Source organism: Heloderma suspectum, chromosome 5 (genome assembly GCF_057233095.1).
Source record: "Heloderma suspectum isolate Gila_16-S chromosome 5, 16-S_ref, whole genome shotgun sequence".
Lineage (NCBI taxonomy): Eukaryota > Metazoa > Chordata > Lepidosauria > Squamata > Helodermatidae > Heloderma > Heloderma suspectum.
The window spans coordinates 4,288,787-4,310,575 of record NC_139462.1 but is presented as its reverse complement, the minus strand read 5'-3'; the positions used below and the strand labels follow the sequence as shown (position 1 = coordinate 4,310,575).

The 21,789-nt window shown below is 51.4% G+C and overlaps 2 protein-coding genes across 4 annotated transcripts in view; one reads left to right on the top strand and one right to left on the bottom strand.

Moving 5' to 3' along the window:
* The first annotated feature begins 217 nt into the window (after positions 1 to 217).
* NAGK (N-acetylglucosamine kinase) lies at positions 218 to 17,780 on the top strand. Of its 2 annotated transcripts, none has more exons than XM_084855241.1 (10): positions 218 to 353; positions 7,520 to 7,604; positions 8,965 to 9,063; positions 9,863 to 10,004; positions 10,794 to 10,904; positions 12,061 to 12,173; positions 13,749 to 13,836; positions 15,635 to 15,732; positions 16,609 to 16,687; positions 17,408 to 17,780. In XM_084855241.1, exons 1-10 carry the CDS (start codon positions 277 to 279, stop codon positions 17,596 to 17,598), a joined length of 1,083 nt encoding a protein of 360 aa, XP_084711367.1. In that variant the 5' UTR covers positions 218 to 276; the 3' UTR covers positions 17,599 to 17,780. The 2 variants fall into 2 exon arrangements, with proteins under 2 accessions (XP_084711367.1, XP_084711368.1); XM_084855242.1 differs by having other exon boundaries at positions 218 to 1,288.
* Positions 17,781 to 18,148: 368 nt separating this feature from the next.
* The window catches only part of PAIP2B (poly(A) binding protein interacting protein 2B), a 43,374-nt gene continuing 39,733 nt past the window's right edge, over positions 18,149 to 21,789 (bottom strand). For both annotated transcript variants that reach the window (XM_084855243.1, XM_084855244.1), the window contains exon 4: positions 18,149 to 21,371. In XM_084855243.1, the coding sequence (XP_084711369.1) occupies positions 21,315 to 21,371 (57 nt within the window). In that variant the 3' untranslated portion in view covers positions 18,149 to 21,314. The remainder of the gene's footprint in view (positions 21,372 to 21,789) is intronic.

Below are 21,789 nucleotides of genomic sequence, written 5' to 3'. Positions count from 1 at the left end.
AAGGGGGGAAAGGGGAAGACGCAGCGGGAGGAAGAGGAGGGGACTTGAGACGAGGACGCGGGGGGCCGGCGCCGGGTCCCGGCCGTGACCTGCAAGGCCCCCCGGCCCGGGGAGGGGCGGCCCCCCGCCCCGCCCCGCCCCGCCCCGGCCGGGCCGGACGTGGCTCTGCGGCGCCCCCTGGCCGCGAGAGCTCCCCGCCGGCTCCGGCCGCCTCCGGGAAGCCGGGAAGGGGCGGCCCCGCCAGCCGGCCGGCCGGCGCTGAGCAGCCGCGGCTGGATGGGCGGCTCCCCGGCAGGCCCCACCCGCGCGGCTCCCGGAGGCGGCATGGCTGCGATCTATGGCGGCGTGGAGGGGTGAGCGCCCTGGGCGCGGGGTCTGGCCCGGACCCTCCGTGCGGAGCGGGCCACGCCGGGGGCCTTTCTGCTGGCGCGCGCTGTGCCTTCCCTTGCGCGCGTGAGCTCTCTGCGGGAGGGCGGCCCACAGGCTCCCCCGCTTCTGGAGGGGCCCCTCCCCTCCCCTCCCCTCCCCTCCCCCTCGTGCGTCGTGCCCCGCCTCTCTCGAAGACCCCCCCGGTGCAAGCCGGAGCCCTGTCCGCCCCCGGTGCATCCCCCGCTCAGCGCCGCCGGTGGACCGAGGCAGCTGCCCGAAGGAGCCAGCCGCATTTCCCGCTTGGCCCCTCTGTTGCCTCCGGAGGCTTCCAGCGCAGCCGACGCGGTTTAAGGCGTCTCTTCCCCACCTGGAGCCCTCCGGATGTTTTGGGCTGCAACTCCAAAAATTCCTGACCAGTAGCTATGCCGGCTGGGGCTGATGGGAGATGGAGTCCCAAACGCCAGGTTGGGGAAGGCCGACTTAAAACAATACACTGGAAGCAAACTGTTTCTTTTTGTGTTTTAAACCCCATCACCACAGTCAAGCAATTGGCATAATAACCGAGTACAAGCAAAGAGCACTGAAAAGTAAGCCCGGCTGTATTTGACGGGGCTTCCTTCCCAGTAAGTGCTTCTAAGTGTGCAACTGAAAAGGTCACAGAGGCACTGGGCAAATCAAAAGGCCTTCCCATGCTGTGGAAAAGGCCTTAGGCTAGGCATTGTGCAAGCCCCCCACCCCGCAAAGGCCTTCTGGAGTGGGGAGCCACCACAAAAAGGCCCTGCCCCTGGTCACGGCCAACCTCTCCCCTGAAGGCTTGGGGAGTTGGAGGAGGGCCTCTACTCAGGCTAGATCATGCGGGAGCCAGCAACCTTTAAGGAACCTGGCTACCAAGCAGCTGGTGGCTCAGCCTCCTCCAGAGGTAAGAGAGCGTCGGCTATTGGGCAGGATAGAAGTGTAATAAATAAATAAAGGCAGCACTTTGAACTGGACTGGGAAACTTACCAGGGGCCAGAGCCCTTGTGTCAAGTCTGGCAGGATGTGATCTGTTCAGCCAGCCTCAGCCAGAAGGGCAGCCATGTATTTTGTACTACTTCCCAGTAGCCTTGAAAGGCAACCCGTCTGCAGCACGTGGATTAAATGAGATGTGCAGCACGTGGATCACAGTTGATGAAATGTGGATAATTGTGGCCAGGCTCTCTCTGTCCAGGAGGCCGTGCCACTGCTGGCACATCGGCTACAGTTGGCAAAAGGCAGTGTGTGCCATGAATGCCACTTGGGCCTCCAGCACTGAGGCTAGATCTAGGAGAACCCCAAAGCTGTCAGCCTGATCCTTTAGTGGGAGCAAAACCCCATCTAGAGAAGGCTGGATGCCACCTTCCATGTCAGACGAACCCACAAGACCTCTGCCTGGTCTAGACTGAGTCTGGTTTTGTCTCCTTTGACAGGCAGCTGCGCACTCAAGATCTTTTCTAGCCTTCTGACTGGAAATTTTGGGCATTAAACCTGGGGACTGCTCCATGCAAAGTGGTGTGCTGCCACTATGCCGTGGGCCCTCCCATTTCCACACTTTGGATCATGTCCATGTTTGATCCTTGCAAGAGCTGTAACAACTTGGAACGGAAATGTGCCGTTCCTGCAGCTCACTCAAAGATGCTTCCAGCAGCTACCCTGCCTACGAATCTGGGCTTTATGCATGGGATAATTGTGGAACCGGATGGATGCAACTGGCTTTCAGCTGCATTGGTTTTGTGAAGTGGAGAAAAGGTTGTTGTAGTGCAGAGATGTCACACGAGTGACAGAGACAGCTCAGTTCCCTGTCCCAAGGGCGACCACAGGGAAGCACCACAAGGAACCTGGGAGCACATTTTCCTGTTTGAGCTGCAAACTAGGTGTCAAGGGTGATCCATGAGCCCTTCTTGTTGTTGGAAACTACTGGGGATGTTTGAAGCTCCTTAAAGCCTGCAGAGCTGCGGTAATATGGTAATTAACTCAAAAGGCCCTGAAGTGTGTGGCTGGATCCTTGTCTTCTGTCTGGGCAGAAGCTTTCACCATCTTGATAAAATTGCATGAACCAAATACATTTGTAATCTGCGCTCTGTCCTAGTCACACGTTAGTCTTGTTTTGCTGTTGTTCTGCAATTTTTTTTAAAGAGACTAATACTACAAAAGATAATGTCTTAGGAAGAGGGAAATTCCTAAGTTGCATTAATGCAAATATGCCTTGGGACAGGGTGTGTGTTATAATTAGAAGGGGAAGTGCAGCCTGCTAGAAAGGCACTTTGTGGCAAGTGTGCTGTCAAGTTAGAATTAGGGCACTTGTACACCTCCCTTAAGTTTTGACTAAGGTTGGCTTAATATTTTTTGGTTAATGGGTACTGTCTTGCTGTCTTTGGGGGCAGGGGTAGGAGTGTACATACCACTCAGCTTGGCTGGATACATGGCTAATGGACTGGAGAGTTTTAAAGTGATCTGGGTGTTTTGTGTGCCTAAAGAGCCCACGTCATCCGCGTCACCAGTTTTCCAAGCCATATTTCACACTGCAACTGGCAGATGTGCTACACTTCAGTGGATGCCATTTTGCCCAAATCTAGCATGAAGCTGGAAATGGCAGCTTGTGAGAGGTTTGGAGGCGATTATTATCCGAGCTAATGCCCGGGAAGATTGCGCCGTGATGCTATTTGTTCTGAAGGACACACAGCTGCAGAGAGCAACACTGCAGCAAGGGTATGTTTTTATCGATGTCTGCACAGCCACGAGGGCTGAGAATTTTGTGGAGGGGGTGGTGAAACTGAACTGAGCTTTATTAACCTCATCCAATCAGGTTAATACAATCCAAATACACTTTCATTGCAGAATTTACACAGAAGTAGACCTACAACATCCTTCTCCCACAACAGTGTTGTCTTCTGTCACCTGCCTAATGTCCTCCAATTTCAGCCTCTTACCATTTATCTTTTTCTTTCTGAAAAAACAGCAACACCTGACATGGGGCATAAACTATCCCAGGAATCTGTTGGTTTTGCCATTGGGCTGTCTTTATTTCCCAAAACCTAAAGAGTGTTTTGGGAGTATAAAGTGCCCCCATGAGTTTTTCCAAACAAAACTGGTCTAGGGAAGCAGGCTTAAGTACTCTGGATGCCAGTAAGTTGGCACAAACCGGGGGATCTCATTGGGAAACATTCACCTTATCAAAGACAGATTTCTTATGGGGTTAGAAAAATACTCCATGAGGCCCAGAATGTTCTTAGTAATAAGTTTTACCTTCCAGTTCATGATACTTTTCTAATATTTTGAGTTTAAAACATGCTTCTTCTGATGTCACAGACACATTTGTGTCTGTATACCCCAGTATACAGACACAAATGTATACCAACATTTATACCATTATACCAGTGTATACTCTTGCCAACCTAGCAGTTCGAAAGCAAGAAATTGCAAGTAGATAAATAGGTGCCGCTTCGGCGGGAAAGGTAACAGCGTTCTGTGCACCTCGGTGTTCAGTCACGCCGGCCACATGACCACAGAAGCGTCTTCGGACAGCGCTGGCTCTTCGGCTTAGAAACGGGGATGAGCACCGCACCCTAGAGTCGGACACGACTGGCTGGGGACACCTTTACCTTTTTACCCCAGTATACATTGGAAAATGGCCTGGAGTAGTAAAATGCCCCCCAAACACATTTTTTCGTATTTTTATGAGTTCTGGATGAAAAAGCAACATATGGCACTCTGTGTTTTGTGTTCTTTTAAATAGGCTTTGCTTGCTTCCAAGCCTTACAGGTGGAATTTGTTTCTGAATCTTAATTCAGAATTGCTTGTAGGGCTTTAAGAAGGGTGTGTTTCTACCATCTTGGAAGACTACCGGGGCTATAGTTGTGTTCAAGGAGACTGCTTGATACATGTGTGTTGGGGTGGCTTCTCCAACTGCTGTGTATCTGTAGTTCAAATAGAGCAGTCGTATGCAGGTCAAGCTCAAACGCTTACCTGCAAAACTGTTGTGCCTCAGCAATTCATTTGTGCAACAAATGGAATATCTGCAACCGTTTTGTTCCGCTATAGTTGCCCTGTGCCACCTACAGTGCAGGCATTGCTCCATGAGGCTCTGCTTTTAGGTACATGGAGAGGAAACTGGGGAGAATGAAGGCTCTTCCATAGAAATTACATCTTCGTCATTCATCAGCTAATCCAGTGAAGATGCTGCAAGCTTCCAGACTCATGAGGTTCTTTGGATACAAGTGATTGGGACTTGGCTGCATATTGGCGTGCTTCTGCTATATGACTGACCCACAGATTTGTTATGCAGATCAGTCTTGGAGACTGTGCAAGAATGGGCTCGTGAACCCCTGTTGGGATGCATGCAAGGGGAGTGGGGTAGGATGAGGGGCTGCTTTTGGCTGGTGAAGCAGAAATAGTTTTCAGCCTTAACAAAGGTAGCTTTTGGTTGCTCAGGAATAACAATGGATGTTGAGTGGATCCAGCCTAGTCTTCTCCAGTCTGGTGTCCTCCAGATGCCCACATCTGGAGGGCACCATGTTGGGAAAAGCTGATCTAGGCAATCCTGGAGTTCGATAACGGCGAAGCACTTTAATACTTGCACTCCCTACCTCCGGCAACTCCACACTTGCAACCTCACAGGGGAGGTCTGGGTTGTGCGCTGCTTTGTTGCTCTCCTGAGGAATATTGCTTTGCCCTAGCAGCCACTTGGGTCGCTTTTGCCATTGCATTGGCCCTGTGCACATAGAGGGAAGCAGCTGGATGATGGGTGACGCGGCACACATACAGCACATGACTGTCTCCAGTGACACGCCACACAAATATCCAATTGGCCCCACCCAAGAGCTGGGAATAGGGCAGGCCACACATTCTCAAAGGAACAGCACAGAAGAGAACCATAACCAACAGGGTGCAGGGTTCCAGTGGAGGGTTCTCCTAGGGGCGTGGGCTGCTCACTTGGGCCGCTGCTTGGGGTTGCTGCAGTAGCAGCGATGCTTCCTCAAGGAGCTGCCCTGGTTGCAAGTATGGAGCTGGTGCTCTCATGGAATCATAGAATAGTAGGGTTGGAAGGGGCCTACAAGGCCATCGAGTCTAATCCTCTGCTCAACGCAGGAATCCAAGTCAGAGCATCCCTGACAGGTGGCTGTCCAGCCTCGTCTTGAACGCCTCCAGTGTGGGAGAGCCCACCACCTCCCTAGGGAATGGGGTCCATTGTCGTATTGCTCTAACAGTCCGGAAGTTTCTCCTGATGTTCAGCCGGAATCTGGCTTCCTGTAACTTGAGCCCATTATTCCATGTCCTGCATTCTGGGATGATCGAGAAGAGATGCTGGCCTTCCTCTCTGTGACCACCTTTCAAGTGCTTGAAGAGCGCTATCATATCTCCCCTCAGTCTTCTCAAGGCTAAACATGCCCAGTTCTTTCAGTCTCTCTTCACAGGGCTTTGTTTCCAGTCCCCTTATCATCTTTGTTGCCCTCCTCTGAACCCTCTCCAGTTTGTCTGCATCCTTCTTAAAGTGTGGTGCCCAGAACTGGACACAGTACTTCAGATGAGGCCTAACCAGTGCTGAATAAGAGGGGAACTAGTACTTCCCAGGATTTGGAAGCTATGCTTCTATTAATGTAGCCCAAAAGAGCATTGGCCTTTTTTGCAGCCGCATCACATTGTTGGCTCATCTTCAGCTTGCGATCTACAACAATTCCAAGATCCTTCCCGCTTGTAGTGTTGTTGAGCCACGTATCCCCCATCTTGTAACTGTGCATTTGGTTTCTTTTTCCTAGGTGCAGAACCTGGCATTTATCCCTGTTAAATGTCATTCTGTTGTTTTCTGCCCAGCACTCCAGTCTATCCAGATCACTTTGAATTTTTTTTCTGTCTTCCAAAGTATTAGCTATCCCGCCCAATTTTGTGTCACCTGCAAATTTGATCAGCATTCCCTGCACCTCCTCCTCCAAGTCATTAATACAAATGTTGAAGAGCACTGGGCCCAGGACCGAGCCCTGTGGTGCCCTGCTCGTTACCTCTTCCCAGTTTTAGAATATCCCATTGATAAGCACTCTTTGAGTCCGATTCTGTAGCCAACTGTGGATCCACCGGATCATTGTTTCTAGCCCACTTTGAGCTGGTTTGCTCATCAGGTTTTCATGGGGCACTTTGTCGAAAGCTTTGCTGAAGTCGAGGTATATTATGCCCACAGCATTCCCACGGTCTACAAGGGAGGTGACCTGATCCAAAAATGAGATCAGATTCGTCTGGCAGGATTTGTTCTTGGCAAATCCATGTTGGCTTCGCGTAATCACTGCATTGTTGTCGAGGTGCTTGCAGACGGATTGCTTTATCATCTGCTCTGCGTGTGAGTGTGGCTGCGCAGCCACTTACTCACTTGCACTTGAACGAGCACATGTGTGAGCTTAATACATCAGCTGTGCAAAGGATGACCCTGAACTGGCATTCCTTTTTCTGTTTGGTTTTACTTGCTTCTCCATTTGCAAGTGATTGTTAATGGAAAAAGCAAGTTCTGAAGCCCTCCTGATTGTCTTGCTTCATAAGGCTGACTTCCTCCTGCTGATGCCTGGAAGCTGATTTCTTTTTAACTGGGGGAAATTCAGCTGCCTGTGCTGGGCTGAACTGTTCTTGTGGGGTCAATGAGGCAGAGGTCTCTTTCCTTAAAGCCAAAGATCAAACTCTGCTATAGAGCCGTTAGTGAAATATTTATCTGCTGACAACACGTACAGGCAGCATTCAAGGATCCTTTCTCAGTCGATAAAGCACTTGGGTTCTTGATCTCCTTAAACCCTTCAAGGGGTGTCCCCAACTCTCACAGCAACTGAGATAACTCTGGATCGTTTATTCTGTCCGTGTCCAGAGATGAGTGCGCCTGACAGAGGCACTAGTGTTGTAGAACTCCTGCTGCTGGAGATTTGCCAGAGGCTTTCATCCTTTGGGTTGGGGTTTTAGCCTGTGTCTTGTCTTGAGTTCCAACTTTTTATTAGATATTTAAATGTGGCAGGCTTAGCTTGACAGTGTGCTCCCGGCTCCAGGGATAAGGAGAGCTGGAAACTGAAGTACAGAAGTGAAACTCAGACTATATTACTGTGAATTCATGAGTTGGGGCTCCAAGTTGGCTGACCTTGGCTTTCCTCCCCACCTTCCACCACAGCGGGGGAACCCATTCAAAGGTGGTCCTAATATCAGAAGATGGCAAGATCCTGGCAGAGACAGAGGGGCCCTGCACCAACCATTGGGTAAGGATTCCACCCCACTCCACACACACACACAGAGGGGGGGAAGGGGGAACCAACATTAGGGTAAGCCACTTAGTCCCAATGTGAGTGGAAAGGGAAATTGTTGGGCTTTGTTTTCAACAGAATTAAAGACAACCTGTGTTCCCCTCCGCCATCTCTTTCAGCAACTGAGAGAACCTTCTGGAATACTATTGTTATCACAACAAATTTACATTTAGATCCCACAAGGCAGGATGAGTCCCCCGCTGCCCCTCTCCAGATCAACATATGCAATCTAGGCCAATGTGTGGCAAGAGCAGAACCTTGGACCTGTAGACCAACAGCTCTGCATGACTCCAGCCTTGTGCCCTCATGCTTCAGTGGCGGGAGTAAGGGAGAGAAGCAAAAATGCCCTCCATCCTCCCCCCACCCCCGAAACAAACCAAAGCACTGTCACTGAAGCAGAGCCTCCCACCAATCTGGCCTTTCTGAAACCAAACCTGGTGAGTTATGAGACCCTGAGACAATCGGCTGGACCACCCAAAAGGCATCACCCCTGGGTGCCACTCCAGGCAGCCCGGTGTCCTGTTTCTAACAGGGGCTGTTCCTGTGCCCTAGAGCAGTGCTTCTCAAACATTTTGAAGAGCGCTCCACCTGGAAACTTGCTCAGCCTTTTGAAACCCTCTTGTAAACCGCCCCTGTCTCTTCAACCCTTCTTGCCTGCTCTAAAACAGAAAACGCAGGAGTATTGTATCAATAGTTAACACCAAAAAAGTTCATATTTGATTTCTCATTGTTAATGTTAATATAGGCAGTAGGCATCTGAATAGTATTTAGGTACAATGTATAGTGAAGGAGGGAAGGAAGCTGTCTCTTAAATTCCTCTCTTGATCGGACTGTTATATTTTCATTGGTTTTACAATTGTAGCTGGAGAATTTATTTTATGTGGTTATTATGTAAACAAATAACAAAAATATTAATAGAGGCTGCACAGCAGTAACAGTGTGCTGTTGGCTCGGTGAAAGAAATAAAGTGCCTGGAAATGGGGTGGGGTGGGGGGTCAAGGCCCTGAGATTTGTGACCCACCCAGGAATACGGAAGGACCCACAGGACAAGGAGCAGTTTTCTAGATCAGACTTCCTCAAGCTAGTGCCCTCCAGACATGCTGGATACAACTTCCATCACCCTCCACCAGCATGGCCAACACATACTTTGCTTTTTGCTGATCCTATAGGGTATAAACCCCACTAAGAGAACATTGTAATGCAGGAAGCTGGAAGAGGGGATGAACTATGCTGTGATGCGTGGTGTGCGTGTGTGTTTAGGGATGGGCTGTGATGGTCACTGAACTAGCATTTATTTCTCCTTCTTGACAAATAGTTGGTTGGCGCAGACAAATGCCTGGAAAGGATCAACACCATGGTCAGTGAAGCCAAAGGGAAGGCGGGTGCTGATCCGCAGGTTCCTCTTCGCTCCTTGGTGAGTATCTCCTCCCCAGCCCCCAATGGCTCCCTTCATTCAAGGTCCTCTGAGCTATTTCCACTTTGGAAAGGGCCACTGGGCGCAGGTGACGAGGGGCCTGTTGGCCGCAGCTGCATGAGTTGCCTGTAGGAGCACTGCTCTAGATCTACTGGCCTTCCCCTGGTATGCCGTAGAATCCGGGGGATCCTCCGATGTTTATTGGTGGCTTTTTGATGGGACAAGCAGGGCGAGGGCGTAAGAGTTTTCCTGCTGCAGCTCATCTTCCCCCACAGTGCCCAGTCACAGGGAAGTGGTGAGCTTATTCTGGAAAAGTCCCCCGGGGCTGACCAGCCCTCCGCCTGAACTGCGAGTCTGTGCCAGAAGAGCCTTCCCCAACCTGGTGCCCTGATGTGGTGATTGCAACTCCATCATGGGTGCTGGCTGGGGATGATAGGAGTTGCAGTCCAACACACCAGGCTGGGGAAGGCTGCCCTGGAACACCTCCCATAGTAGTCTCTAAAGCCCAAGAGTTCCATGGCAGGCACACTTGAGGTGGAAATGGTTCCCTGAAGGTAAAAGATTTGAAACCAAACTTGATCTAAACAGTGGAGCCAGAATTGCAGGTCTTGTTTCAGGTGGGGCTGCACCCAGAACAGCTTGGGGGAGGATTCTCTTTAAGCCGGAGTGTTCCCTGTTTGTGGGGGTGTTGAAAACAGCTTCCCCCAGCAAGCGACCCCCCCCCCCCGTTCTACCATCTCTGTTGGGCCTGAGTGGGTCCACTGTAGGGTGCTGATGGTGTGGGGGTGTGTTGCTGCAGGGTCTCTCCCTGAGTGGAGGGGAGCAGAAGGAGGCCATCGGGAAGCTCATAGAGGAGATGAAGAGCCGCTTCCCCTGCCTGAGTGAGAATTACTGCATCACCACGGATGCTATCGGGGCCATGGCCACAGCCACCGACCGTGGTAAGAGCGCTGGTTCTGGGAGAAGGCTGCCATCGAAATCCACCTTCCTTTTGCCAGTTCTCAGTCTGAAGGCTGATCATCCAGTGTTGCATTTCTTCAGTTCATTTGACAGTTCTTAGCCAGTGCTGCTGGCAGTTAATGTAAATGTTCCAAGAAGCGGTCTTGCAAAATCCAAGGAAAGCGTGTTGTGAAATGGCTCAGCTCTCCTGCCAGCTTTCACATACCTCTGTGTCTTAGGAAGTCGGTTAAAGATGTCTTTGCTACACGTGAGCACCTGGGCTTTGCAAATCTAGTCTTGAGCAGTCGGTCTACCTGGTTGAGTCGAGCCAGCTTTCTTAACTGAATCAGTTCCTTGCTAGCAAGCTCACTGGGGGAAGCTTCAATGAGCTTTCACTACTCAGTCTAAAGGCAGGGCAACACAGGCATAGGTAGAAATGTCTCAGTGAGTACACACCCTACTTTCCTCATGGAGCAAATACGAATCATTGGCAGGGCCCTTGTTTGTGCACGGAAATAACATCTTCCCACCCCCTTTCAGAAAAGAAAAGAATTTTGGCCTAGTGTGATGCTTAGACATGCTGGTTCAGCGGTGTGGTTCCTGCAATATCTTGCTGCCTTTGATAGGCCATGACACTTAGAGAGCTGGGAGTCTCTAAGTCTCAAGCTTCCTCTTCTGGGAGGAGAGGGATGCTACACAGAGACCACCGGTGGTGTGAAATGTCTGGCCAGGGATATACCTGGCCTTGATCCTGCAGCTCCTGGCTGCTCATATGTAATCTTCCCCTGTAGGTGGTGTAGTGCTCATCTCTGGAACTGGCTCCAACTGCAAACTCATCAACCCAGACGGCTCTCAGATCAGCTGTGGAGGATGGGGCCACATGATGGGTGATGAGGGATCAGGTGAGGAAGCTGTGCTTGGCACTTGGACCTTGTCAGTTGGGCTTTCTGCTTTGGAGATTGCACACCTGACGTGCTCAGATTTGCTGGGGTCGGGCAGTGCCACTTGATTCCCCCGAGGAAATGTCTTAGGAAATCCGGTCCTTCTTTTCCTCATCCAAATTTGCCCAAAAACCCTTGGAGTGGATTCCGTAATCCAGTCCACATGCCAAAAAGGAGCCGGGATGGTCAACAGGCTTTGACACACTGATGGTGTCAATGGCTGGACAGTGTCACAGTGTTCCAGAGGCCGTTTTGAACATGTGGTGAGATCTCCAGAGCATCATGTGGCAACAGATTGATGAGGTCAGAAACCTGCATGACACTTGGGGCGGTGGGGGGGGGGGGTTCTGCGCATGCGTAGTAAGGCCCAGCGACCCCTTCCGACACCCCCAAGCACGTACAACAGGAATTTGCTCCAGCATGGTGCCAAAGGCCCCACTGGATCAGCTTCTGGAGGTTACCAGAGACTTTTGGGTTTAGTGGCCATGTCACATTTTGTTCAACGTAGGCTGCGCTAGTGACTGAGCAAGCTAAATTTGCCACGTGTGTGTGGCAGGGTGATGCAAGAGCTCAACCCAGGCTCAGATAGTCATCCTGGACCACGGAGACCAAGGGCTAGAATGTCTCTTTTGACTTTGCTGTTCTTGCCATGTCGGCATCAATCCCGGTGTGATGCATTCCAGGGACAGTGCAGGGGATTCCAGCCCTCATCCCACTCACAGATGTGCATTAGTGGGGTCGTAGGTCACTGGCAGAGCCCGTGCTTTGCATGCAGAAAGTCCCAGGTTCAATCCCTGCCATCCTCAATTAAAGATTTAGACATCACACACAGAGGACCAGGGGTGTCTCTGTGCTGATACAAGTCCAAAGCACACATATCCCGTGTTTCAACTATCAGCCATGTCACCCACCACATGCTGAAGCAGTTGTGCAAATAGCTCTTCAGGACAGAGTGAAAGTGCGTGTAAGGTTCATGTGTGGGGCTTCCAACAGCCACCATAACCAGGTCTGTGGGGGTGAAATGTGTGCCTTTCCTTGCTGGGAGTTTTCGGGGCTGGGCCTTACAGTATCGGCCAGAGATCTTGACCAACTGCAATGCTGTTTTGATGTCTGGCAGCTTACTGGATTGCTCACCAGGCCGTGAAGATTGTATTTGATGGTTTGGACAACCTTGAAGTGCCCCCCCACGACATCGGCTACGTCAAGCAAGCCATGTTTGACTACTTCCAGGTAAATTCCTAATTGATCTCAAGTAATTAGCATTACCCTCTTTATTAATTATTGCATTTATATCCCGCCTTTTTTCCTCTTGCAAGGAACCCAAGGCGGCTTACATTATCCTCCTCCTCTCCATTTTATCCTCACAACAACAACCCTGTGAGGTAGGTTGGGCTGAGATTGTGTGACTGGCCCAAAGTCACCCAGTGAGCTTCCATGGCCGAGTGGGGACTAGAACCCGGATCTCCCAGCCCAACACTCTTGCCACTACACCACACTGGCTCTGTTGTATGACTGATCCTCTTGGATGGTGCAAGGGGTTATTTGCAATGGAATACTGAAACGAATGGAAAATGCGCAATCTGCTGCAGAGCTCTTATGCATTTCCTGTTCTTTTCAGTGGGGCTCGATTTATTTAAAATTATTTTTAGGCCACCTGCAAGGGTGAAAGAGGAGGAGACCTTCCTGGTGGATGGTGCCCAGTGTCTGGCTCCATCTAAGCCCCGTGGTTTCTGGAAGCAGAAGGACTTGGTGGTCTGGTCCATCAAAGGGCCCTGCAGGTTGAGAGATGCGAGTCACTCTTCTAGGGAGCATCCTTAGATCTTTTTTGCAAGGCTGCGAAGATAGGCCAGAAAAGAAATTGAGCAGGACTTCTGTGATCAAGGGGTTCTGAAGGTTCTCTTTCAGAAGCTGAACAAACCACGCAGAGTAGGCACTCTGTAATTTGGTTTATACCTTGGAATGCAATTCAGATTTTTAGAAAAAATATGCACAAAGTCAATGCTGTGCCTTATGTCACCTCAACAGAAAGCTGCCAGGCTGTCTCCACACCCGCCCCCCCGCACCTTTCTCTGCTGTTTCTGTGGGGCGCCAGCATGCCATCTGTCCGCTCCATGTACAGGTGCAGCCCGTGTGATGGCCTGGGCAGTAGCTGGCTGGACCAGCCGTTTAATGATTACCCTCATTATTCCCTTTTACACTCCTGGCAAAGCCCGTCCTGTTCTGTTGAGCTTTTATGGTTTTTCCCCTCTTGCGAATTAGTGTCTTGGGTGCTTAGATGTTATGTTTTTAATATTAATAGTTTTCCTGTATATTGGTGTTAGCTGCCCCAAGGCTTCAGCAATTAGGCAGGATATGAATCTCAGCAGAAAACAAATTGGGCAGTGCCATGAGGCAATTTAGCTCCTTCAGTGTTGGCACGAGCTCTTGGGCATTGCTGCATGGACGGTATGTGCCGCACTTAAAGTGGCAACAGCATGGCAAGGACGCAGCTCCTCCCTTGGCCCTGCACTCTTCGGGGGGAAAGGAGGCGCACCAGCCGGACAACGGACCACCCAGTTGCCATCAATCAGGGAAAGCAAGGATGACAGGCAACAGTGACCATCACAAGGACCTGCTGAAAACTGGATGGTGGTGGGGGAAGATGTGCCACCCAGGAGGCATATTATGCGTGGGAGAGGGTAGAAGCAGCTGCCCTGCACTTCTCAGTATTTTATGCAAGTCTTTGGGGGGATCCTTCTGGATCAAAAGGCAGGATAGACACCCTAGAAATCACTCACATGGCCTTGGTGCTCTCTGTTTCCACAGGTTTCTGACAGGATGGGGCTCCTGACTCATCTCTACCGGACCTTTGAGAAGTCCAAGTTTGCAGGGTTTTGCCAGAAGCTGGCTGAAGGTAGCTGGGAAAGCAGCAGGGGCTCGGTGGGGAGGTGTCTTCCTTTTGACCTGTCGAGAGGCCCTGGTCCAGCCTCTCCACAGAGATCTCCCAGCAGAAGGAGGTTCCCGCTGTGCCATATGCTGGCTGCTGGGAATAATCAGCCCAGGGAATAAGCATTGTGTTGCAGCTGGACAGCCGCACTGGTCCTGGAGAATGCAGCCACATCATAAGATTGCACTGGCCTCAGGCAGAAGGCCCTTAAAACAGCAAGCTGGCTAGCAAGCTCCCCCGTCTCTTTGAGCAGGCACATATGGAAGGCAGCTGTTCTGCTCTGGCAGTGCTTGCAAGTTGCAGCATGTCACTTTCCTGCTCAAAGAAGAGCTAGAATGCACAAACACTGGTTTCCATTGCCCATGCTGTTAACTTCCATAAGCACTGAAATGGGTGTTAAGAAGCATCTGCGTGTTCCTCACCAGCAAGTCTGCCCTGAAGACTCCAAAAACTCAGGGCTTGAACAAGATTGTGCACACTGTTGGGGTTTATATGTGAAGGAGGAGAGGAGACTCTTCCTGTCTGAAGGTGAAATGGCATCTATGGCACTGGAGACCAGGGCCATCGCTAGGCGTTTAAAAGAGATGGGGCCCAAGCCCATGTGGCGGGGGGGGGGGCTGCAGTGCACAGGAAGGGAAGGTTAACTCTTCCCTTGCCAACTGTGATCCCCCAGAAAATCCCTTTGGATTGGCAATTAAACATAGAAAAATACCCCTCATTGTTTTCAAGGGAAGCACTTTTTTCTAAGCTTAATTGCTGTGTGTGTGCTGGTGAGTTGTTGGGTGTATGGGTGTGTTGTCATATGCGGGGAGGGGAGAGTTAACCCTTCCATTCCAGGCCACAATTCCCCTTGAAAATCACCTCCTTCATAGCAGTTAAACTGAGAAAAAAACATCCAATGGGCACAAATGGACACTCCAGGCTCTGTAGAATAAATCTGGGCCCTTAGAGAACAAATTTGGGGCCAGCCTAGCAATGCTGTCGCTGGAGACCCTTCCATTTCAGTTCAGGTTCAAAATGCGTAATGTCAACTTTTTCACTCTTTGAACTAGGCACGGCTTCCAAGATCTTCTTGTGGGATCTTGCCGATTACTGTAGTGAAACCTATTCCTACTAGAATTATTTGGGTGTGGGACTCGGGAAGCAGTTTCTGGGATCTGCTCTTTTAATTCCTGAAATTAAAAGTTTACATTTCCAGCCCAACTCACTTCTAAGTTTGAAACAATCCAACATCACATTTCTCAGCCCTACCCCAAATTGCAGAAAACTCATTTGGAATCAAAAGCTTTCTCCACATATAAAAACACAGACTCGGTGTTATTTTCTGGAAAAAGATTTCCCTAAGGGACAGAGTTGCAGTAGCACCACCTTGTGGTAGAAGGAACACCTGTCGTAGCTTTTTTAATCTCTACCTCCGAGGGGGCCCTTTGCACGCACCCAGCGCACGCTTACCTGGCAGCAGGGGGTGGCAGCGGCGGCAGCACTCCCAATGCATGGAGTTTGGGCGCTGCCACTTAAGTTTTCCGCAAGGCCCCAGCATGCAGTCCCTGTCAGGCTGGGTGTTGAATTAGGACTGGGGCGATCAGGGTTCAAATTCCCATGCAACTGTCAAGCTCTGTATGTAACCTTGGGCCAGTCACATCTGAACCTGTCTCACAGGTGTGCAAGGGCAAAATGCCAGGGGAAGAGCACGTGCATTCACACAGGATGTGAACATAGCAGATAAATGAAGCGAAAGGATCGATCTCTCTTCTTCTCCCTGCAGGAGCGGAGGCTGGGGACCCCCTTTGCCGTTACATTTTCATCAAGGCCGGGGAAGTCCTGGCACGGCACGTTGTAGCTGTGCTGCCCAAAATTGACAAGGTAACTAGCCACCCAGGCCAGCTAGGCTGGTGCAGTCTTCCACAGGGGAGAGGCTTTGGGCAGCAGTTCTGACAGGGAGGGCATCTTAGAAAGGACTTGATCCTTTTCCTCTGGAAAGAACGCCACTCCAGCTCCATTTCCGTGTGGGACCAAAGCAGGCTCCCACGTTGCTGCTGGGCAGGGAGTTCCGTATCCCCCCGTGCTTGCTTCTCCTTTGAACTTGCGGGAGGGATCGGAGGCTTGGACACGCTAGTGCAGCCCTCCCCAACCTGGTGCCTCCCAAATGGGTTGGGCTAGTTCAGCCCATCTGGAGGCAGCAGGTGGGGGAAGGCTGTTCTAGTTCCGCCCTGGTCAAGAAGATTCCTATCCACCCCTGTAAGCGTGCAAAGGGGATTACATTTTTTCTACCCATGCCTGCTTGATTTCAGTTGGAGCCCTGACACCAGAGAGAGATAATGGCCTCCTATCTAGAGGTACCATAGATTCTTCTTGCATGAAACCCATTGCCTCTTGGATCCCTCTCAAACACATTTTTGAAAATAGGCATGACTAAATGTCCTGGCATTCTCTCTTGAGTCTCCAGGTTCAAGTTTGCCTCCCACGGCCCAGCCACTCAACTTTTGCCACTGTGAGGGTACGGAAATCTCACCCTCCCACTGGAGCAGCTTTTCTTTGGCTCCCAGAGGAGCTGTGTATCCCTTGGTGTATGCTGAAGGCACATGATGTGGCCACCTTCCTGAAGCAAAGCAGGGCAAGGTCTAGGCACTGGCTGGACAGGAGGTTCCCTGCAACAGCCATATAGTGAGTTCTGTAAAGGAGAGATATGAAGCAAACAAACAAATCCTCAAAAACTCCCATCTTGTCTCCTTCCCCAAGAGCCTCTTCCAAAGTGACCTGGGGCTGCCCATTGTATGCGTTGGGTCGGTGTGGAACAGCTGGGAAATGATGAGAGAAGGTGAGTGATAGCTGGTGGTCCGAGTGTGGGCTGGCAGGTTTGTGTGTGTTGGGCAATGAACCCAAACAGCCCAGTTCCTGGGCTGCTTTCTTGTATTTGGGGCCGAGAAGGAATGGCGCAGTCCACCCAAAGAGGTGGCATGTGGCTGTGCTGCAGTAAAGCTGTCCCTTAGTCCTGGTGCACCGCAAGGGTTGACACGTCAGCGGGGCTTCAGAACCAAATGCTGCCCAACAGCTAGGGCAGCACACCGACGATTTGGGTAGGGAGAGAGAAGACAGATTGGCTCTACAGTGCGCTCCACCAGTGTGACATTTAGCGAGCAGGTGGGAGGCCTGGGCTGCACATTATTGCCTCTGCTTAGCTTTGCTGACCTAAAAATGGGGGTGGGGGTGCTCCTTTGCAAATCCAAAGCAGTAGGACTGCCCCTCTTCCTGGGCAAGGGATGACAAGAGACTCTTGTGGCAGACAGGGGACCTTGGGACACTTGTCTCCCAGCTCACTCGACCGCTCTTCTTCTGGATCCGCACTTTCAGGCAGCTGAGTTTATTCTGCTACTTGGCAGCTAGGATGCTGCTCACCAGACGCCCCAACCCCCTCCCAAACATGCAGTGGGGTTCGTGTGCGGGTGCGTCTCAGTAGCTTCCAGTAGGGCTGGCTGCTCCCTGCAGATGCACTGACTGGGCGCCCTTGACAGCCGGTGGCTCTCTCCTCCTCTGCCAGGGTTCATCCAGGTCCTGCACCATGCCCGCCACACACACCTCGGCAGCGCCTTCTCCAAGTTCAGCCTCTTGAAGCTGAAACAGTCCTCTGCGCTGGGAGGGGCCAGCCTGGGGGCCAAGCACATTGGACAAGCCCTCCCCCTGGACTACGCCGCCAACGTGGATGTCTTCTACACACACTCCTTTGCTTAGATCCAAGGAGGGCGCAGGCCCTTCACGGCCTGGCCTGTCCGCCTCCATACCGTTCTTCTATATATTTTTTAAAATTTACGATCATTTTCTGTCTTGGAAAGAATCATGTTGGACTTTTTGTATGCACATGTTTCTTACCATTCCTCAATAAAAAGCAAAACCAAGCCGTAGTGTGGTCCATGCAGGTGGTATCGTAACTGTGTTGGGTGTGTGTGTGTATGGGTCACAAAGCTTCCCTTTCTGCTCTTGTGGCCCTCCTGCAACAGGAAAGTGACGGAGCGAGCCAGTGCCCAGCCTCCTTTCTCAACTGACTGAACAGAGCAATGGCTCACCTACTCCCACCACCACCCTGCCTGGCCTGCACTATTCATGGAAGGACTGGCTCAGGTGGGCTTTGGATGAGGCCAAGTTTCTGTAGGGGCAGTTCTCAATGCAATACTGGGCAGAAAGAGGGCTTAGCCAACTGCTAGCCTGCATAAAGAGACAGTTGCTGGTTAGTCAACATGTTGATCAATTGAGAGATGGCCCAGCAACACACTTCACAGCATTTGGGGCAGGTCACAAATGACAGTTTAATCTCTCACAGGCAATGTAGTTGAGTGTGGTACAGCCTGGCTGAAGATCTGGATGGAGAGGGTCTGGAAAATGTTCTTCCCCCTTGCCCTGATCTTCCAACTACCTGCCCATCCACCTTTCTCCTCACCTGCTCCCCCAAACTTGCTGCAGTTCTCATCATCCTCCATGCTGCTCCTTGGAGCCTGGTTCGCCCTTTTGTGAGATGGGCTTGGAGGAAGCCAAGCTCTCCCACCACCACCACCTTTTGCATGTTAACTGCCATGGCATGATATTGCGATTGCAGCAGCCCAGAGGGTGTGCGATTCGCCGTATAATAGTTGGGGACTGGTAGATTCCAGAAAGGCCCTCAGCACCACACCCAGCTCAAAACCAATTTATTTAAGAATGCATTGTTGTAAAAATGGACAGCACATAATTGCGAAGACTTCCTCAGAAAGAAACTGGAGGCTGCAAAAAGAGGGGGGCGGAGGGAAAGAAAAGGAGGGAGGGAAGAGAAGAGACAGGATATGGCCCCACACATATGCTTTAACTATCCTGCAGGTTATTTAACTAATAAGCTTGTAGCATGGCCAAGAAAAAAAATCAGGATTGTAGATGCCCCATCCTTTTTTTATAAAGCTCCAAAGTAGAGAGAAGAGCAGCAGTGCCAGTATCCCAGCCAGCTCTCTTCCCTCCCCCAAAATGCAGGAAAAGGGGGAAAAAGACAGTTAACCTCTTGAAGCTTGAGTTCTCTGTCCCAGCCCGGGGGTGGGGGTGGGGAGCAAGCTCAGTCTTTACTCTGCACATGCTCTGAGCAGCCACATGGCTATGCAAGACCCAATTAGGTGCCGCAGAGGAAGGCTCTCCAAAGTGGATTCAGCCAGCGTGCTGATGCTTTGTATACCCCTGCACTAGGACGCCTGGATGAAGAGGGGCTGGTGTATGACTGGCTCTTCGGCAAACTGCAATTTCACTCTTCACGAAAAGGGCACAGGCTGCAGGCTGGGTCCTTTCAGACCAGTTTATCTGAGTCTCAGTGCACAGAAACCGCAAAAGAGTCAATACACCCTGGGCAAAGCTGGGAAGTTGAGCAGGAACCAGATTTTTAAGCAAAGGAGGAAGACGGGGCCAAGGAGACTCAGCTCCTTGGAAGTGTGTGGGATCCTTTGGGCCACAGGCCTCTGCCTCTTTAGAGTTACTTGCTTTAGGGTGGGGACGGGGACATGGGATGTATGTGGTGCTCCAGATGTTCAACTGAAACTCCCATCATCTCTCAGCATGGGATAGGCTGATGGGAGCTACAGTCTCAAACATCTGGAGGGCCACACATTCCCCACGCCTGCTTTAGGGATTGGCTTCAAGAGCAAGTCAATGCCGGCTGGGCTGGCCATCACAAGGGGAGGTTTCACACTGCCCCAGAGAAGTAGCAAACTCTTCAAGGAATGAGCACAAGTGACATTCCTATCTAAGCAAAGAGGCCCATAAAATGGTCCAACCGAGTTGGCAAGGCTGACATAGAACCAAACTCCTCTGGTACCTGACCTGTCCTCTTTGGGCAGAAGGCAATGTATCTCCAACCCCCACAGGGCCTGGACTGCTGTCAAGATTACTGCAGCAATCCCAAAATACACCCCAACATCTTAATTTCAGCCTCCACTGACAAGACGCCTGAGAAGGTACCTCTGGGGAATGGGATGGGGATGTCTTTTTTCTTTGATCAGGTTTGGCATAGACTACAGGCAGAGCAACTCCCAAGCCCCCGGTCTACCAGATAAAAGGCTGAGTTTGGCTTTGAGCCTGTCAGGCAAGAACCAAATGGTTCTTTGCACTGAACTGGAAGATGACTACTGCTAGAGGACCATTTCCGAGCCAGAAGGCTGGTGGTAATGGAAGGCTGGTCAGTTCCTTTGCCCTCTCTTGCCTCTGCTCTTGGAAGAAGGCATGGCAGGGGAGAGGCATGCAAGGAACTGCCAGCTTGGCTTGGATTTCTGTCAGCCCTTGGGGGGCCCAGCTCTACGCCTGGAAGGGAGAGAGCGCTCTGCTCACGTAGACTAGCCCGTTCGCTGCTTTTGGCCCCTGCAGCTTTCAAACCACTTTGTGGCTGGGATGCAAATGCAGTGGCTGTGTCTCCTGAGCACAGAGAAACCTGTGAGCATCAGGAACCCTCCCCACTCCCTATGCTAGTCTTTTGCTGATCCTGGAAATGGCCCACAAGAAGGGTCTACATCACTTCAAAAGTGCCCACTTGAAATGATCAAGCAGTACCAGGCAGAGAAAGGTACCCTGTCATTCCGGATTATTATATTTGGGGGGGCGGGGGAGAGATAGAAAGCAGAGAAAGATGGGAGGGATAGAAAATTGTTCATGGTAGGCTCTGTGCCCAAGATCACCTTGCCAGCCCGTGGATCAAGAACTCTAGAACACCCTGGGGCATCACTACCTCCTCTGGGGGAGGGGTACAGTCCTCAGCAGCCAGCAGGAGGGGGCCATGAGCTTCAAGCTGGAGGGGGGAAAGGCTCAAGCACAAGCCCCAAATCCTCAGGCTTCCCACCCCCAAACCCCAAGAAGTGGTGGTGGTGGGCACAGTTCAGTTTGAAGCCTGCAGTCCACAAAGCAGCAACCTCACCTGCTGGAACGGTAATTGGCCCGAGCAAAAGAGGGCAGAGGAAGGGGCTGCTCCAAGGCCAGGAGAAGAAGCAGAAGTGCATGGCCAGCTGGGAGCAGAGCTAGCCCGCCAAGCGTGAAACCTTCCACCGAGAAGAAACATCCGGGGCACCTTTGCCCACCTGGCAGCAGAGGCCCTGTGAAGTGTCCGAAGCACACTCAGTGAAGGGGCAGGCAAATGAGGGGAGCGGGCAGAAGTCCCTGCTGGCGGCCAGGTTAGGCTTGTCGCTGTTTAACGGAGAGAGGGAAAAAACAAGAAGGCGCCCCCTCCGGATCTGTTGTCCCCTGTTCCCGTCCCATGGCGGGTAAGACTTCTTGTCAGTTTGTCTCATAATGTCCCGACGCAGCAAGAAAAAGAGGGATTAAGTAGCTTAAGAGGCCCACAGATGTGCCCGTGAAAAGTCTCTTTCCCACCACTGCTTGCAGGTCCCACTCCCTCCCATCCCCCCCACCCATCCAGGGCAAAAAAAAAGTCTGTGCGAAGTTTGCCAAAAGGTTCAGTACTTCACTCCGGGGACGAACTCCTTGGCGTCGGGGTTTAAGGTGCTTTTGCTCTGAAAGGGAGAAAGGGAAGACAGGTCAGCGGTTGCAGGGACCATCCTGCTGGCAGGGTTCCCCTGCCTGGCTCCTCAACGCTCCACCCCGAAGTTGCTTTCCCCCCACCCCCCCAATTCCTTCCTTCCAAACCACCCACTTCCTACCATTTTCCTTCTCCCAAGCATTCAGCTGTAAATTAGCTTCTTCCTACTGAGAGCTAATTTACAGAAAATTTGATAAAAGTGTCATTGTTTCAAGCCATGGGTGTAACAAAATGAGAAAAATGTAAGAGAGAAATCAAAAGCAGAACAGGATCACTTAACCAGACAGGCTACAGCAGACTTCCCTAACTTGGTGCCCTCCAGATGTGCCGGACTTCAGGGTCAGCACATATCTCAGGGGGAAGATTATTCCACACAGTGGGGCCACCACCCT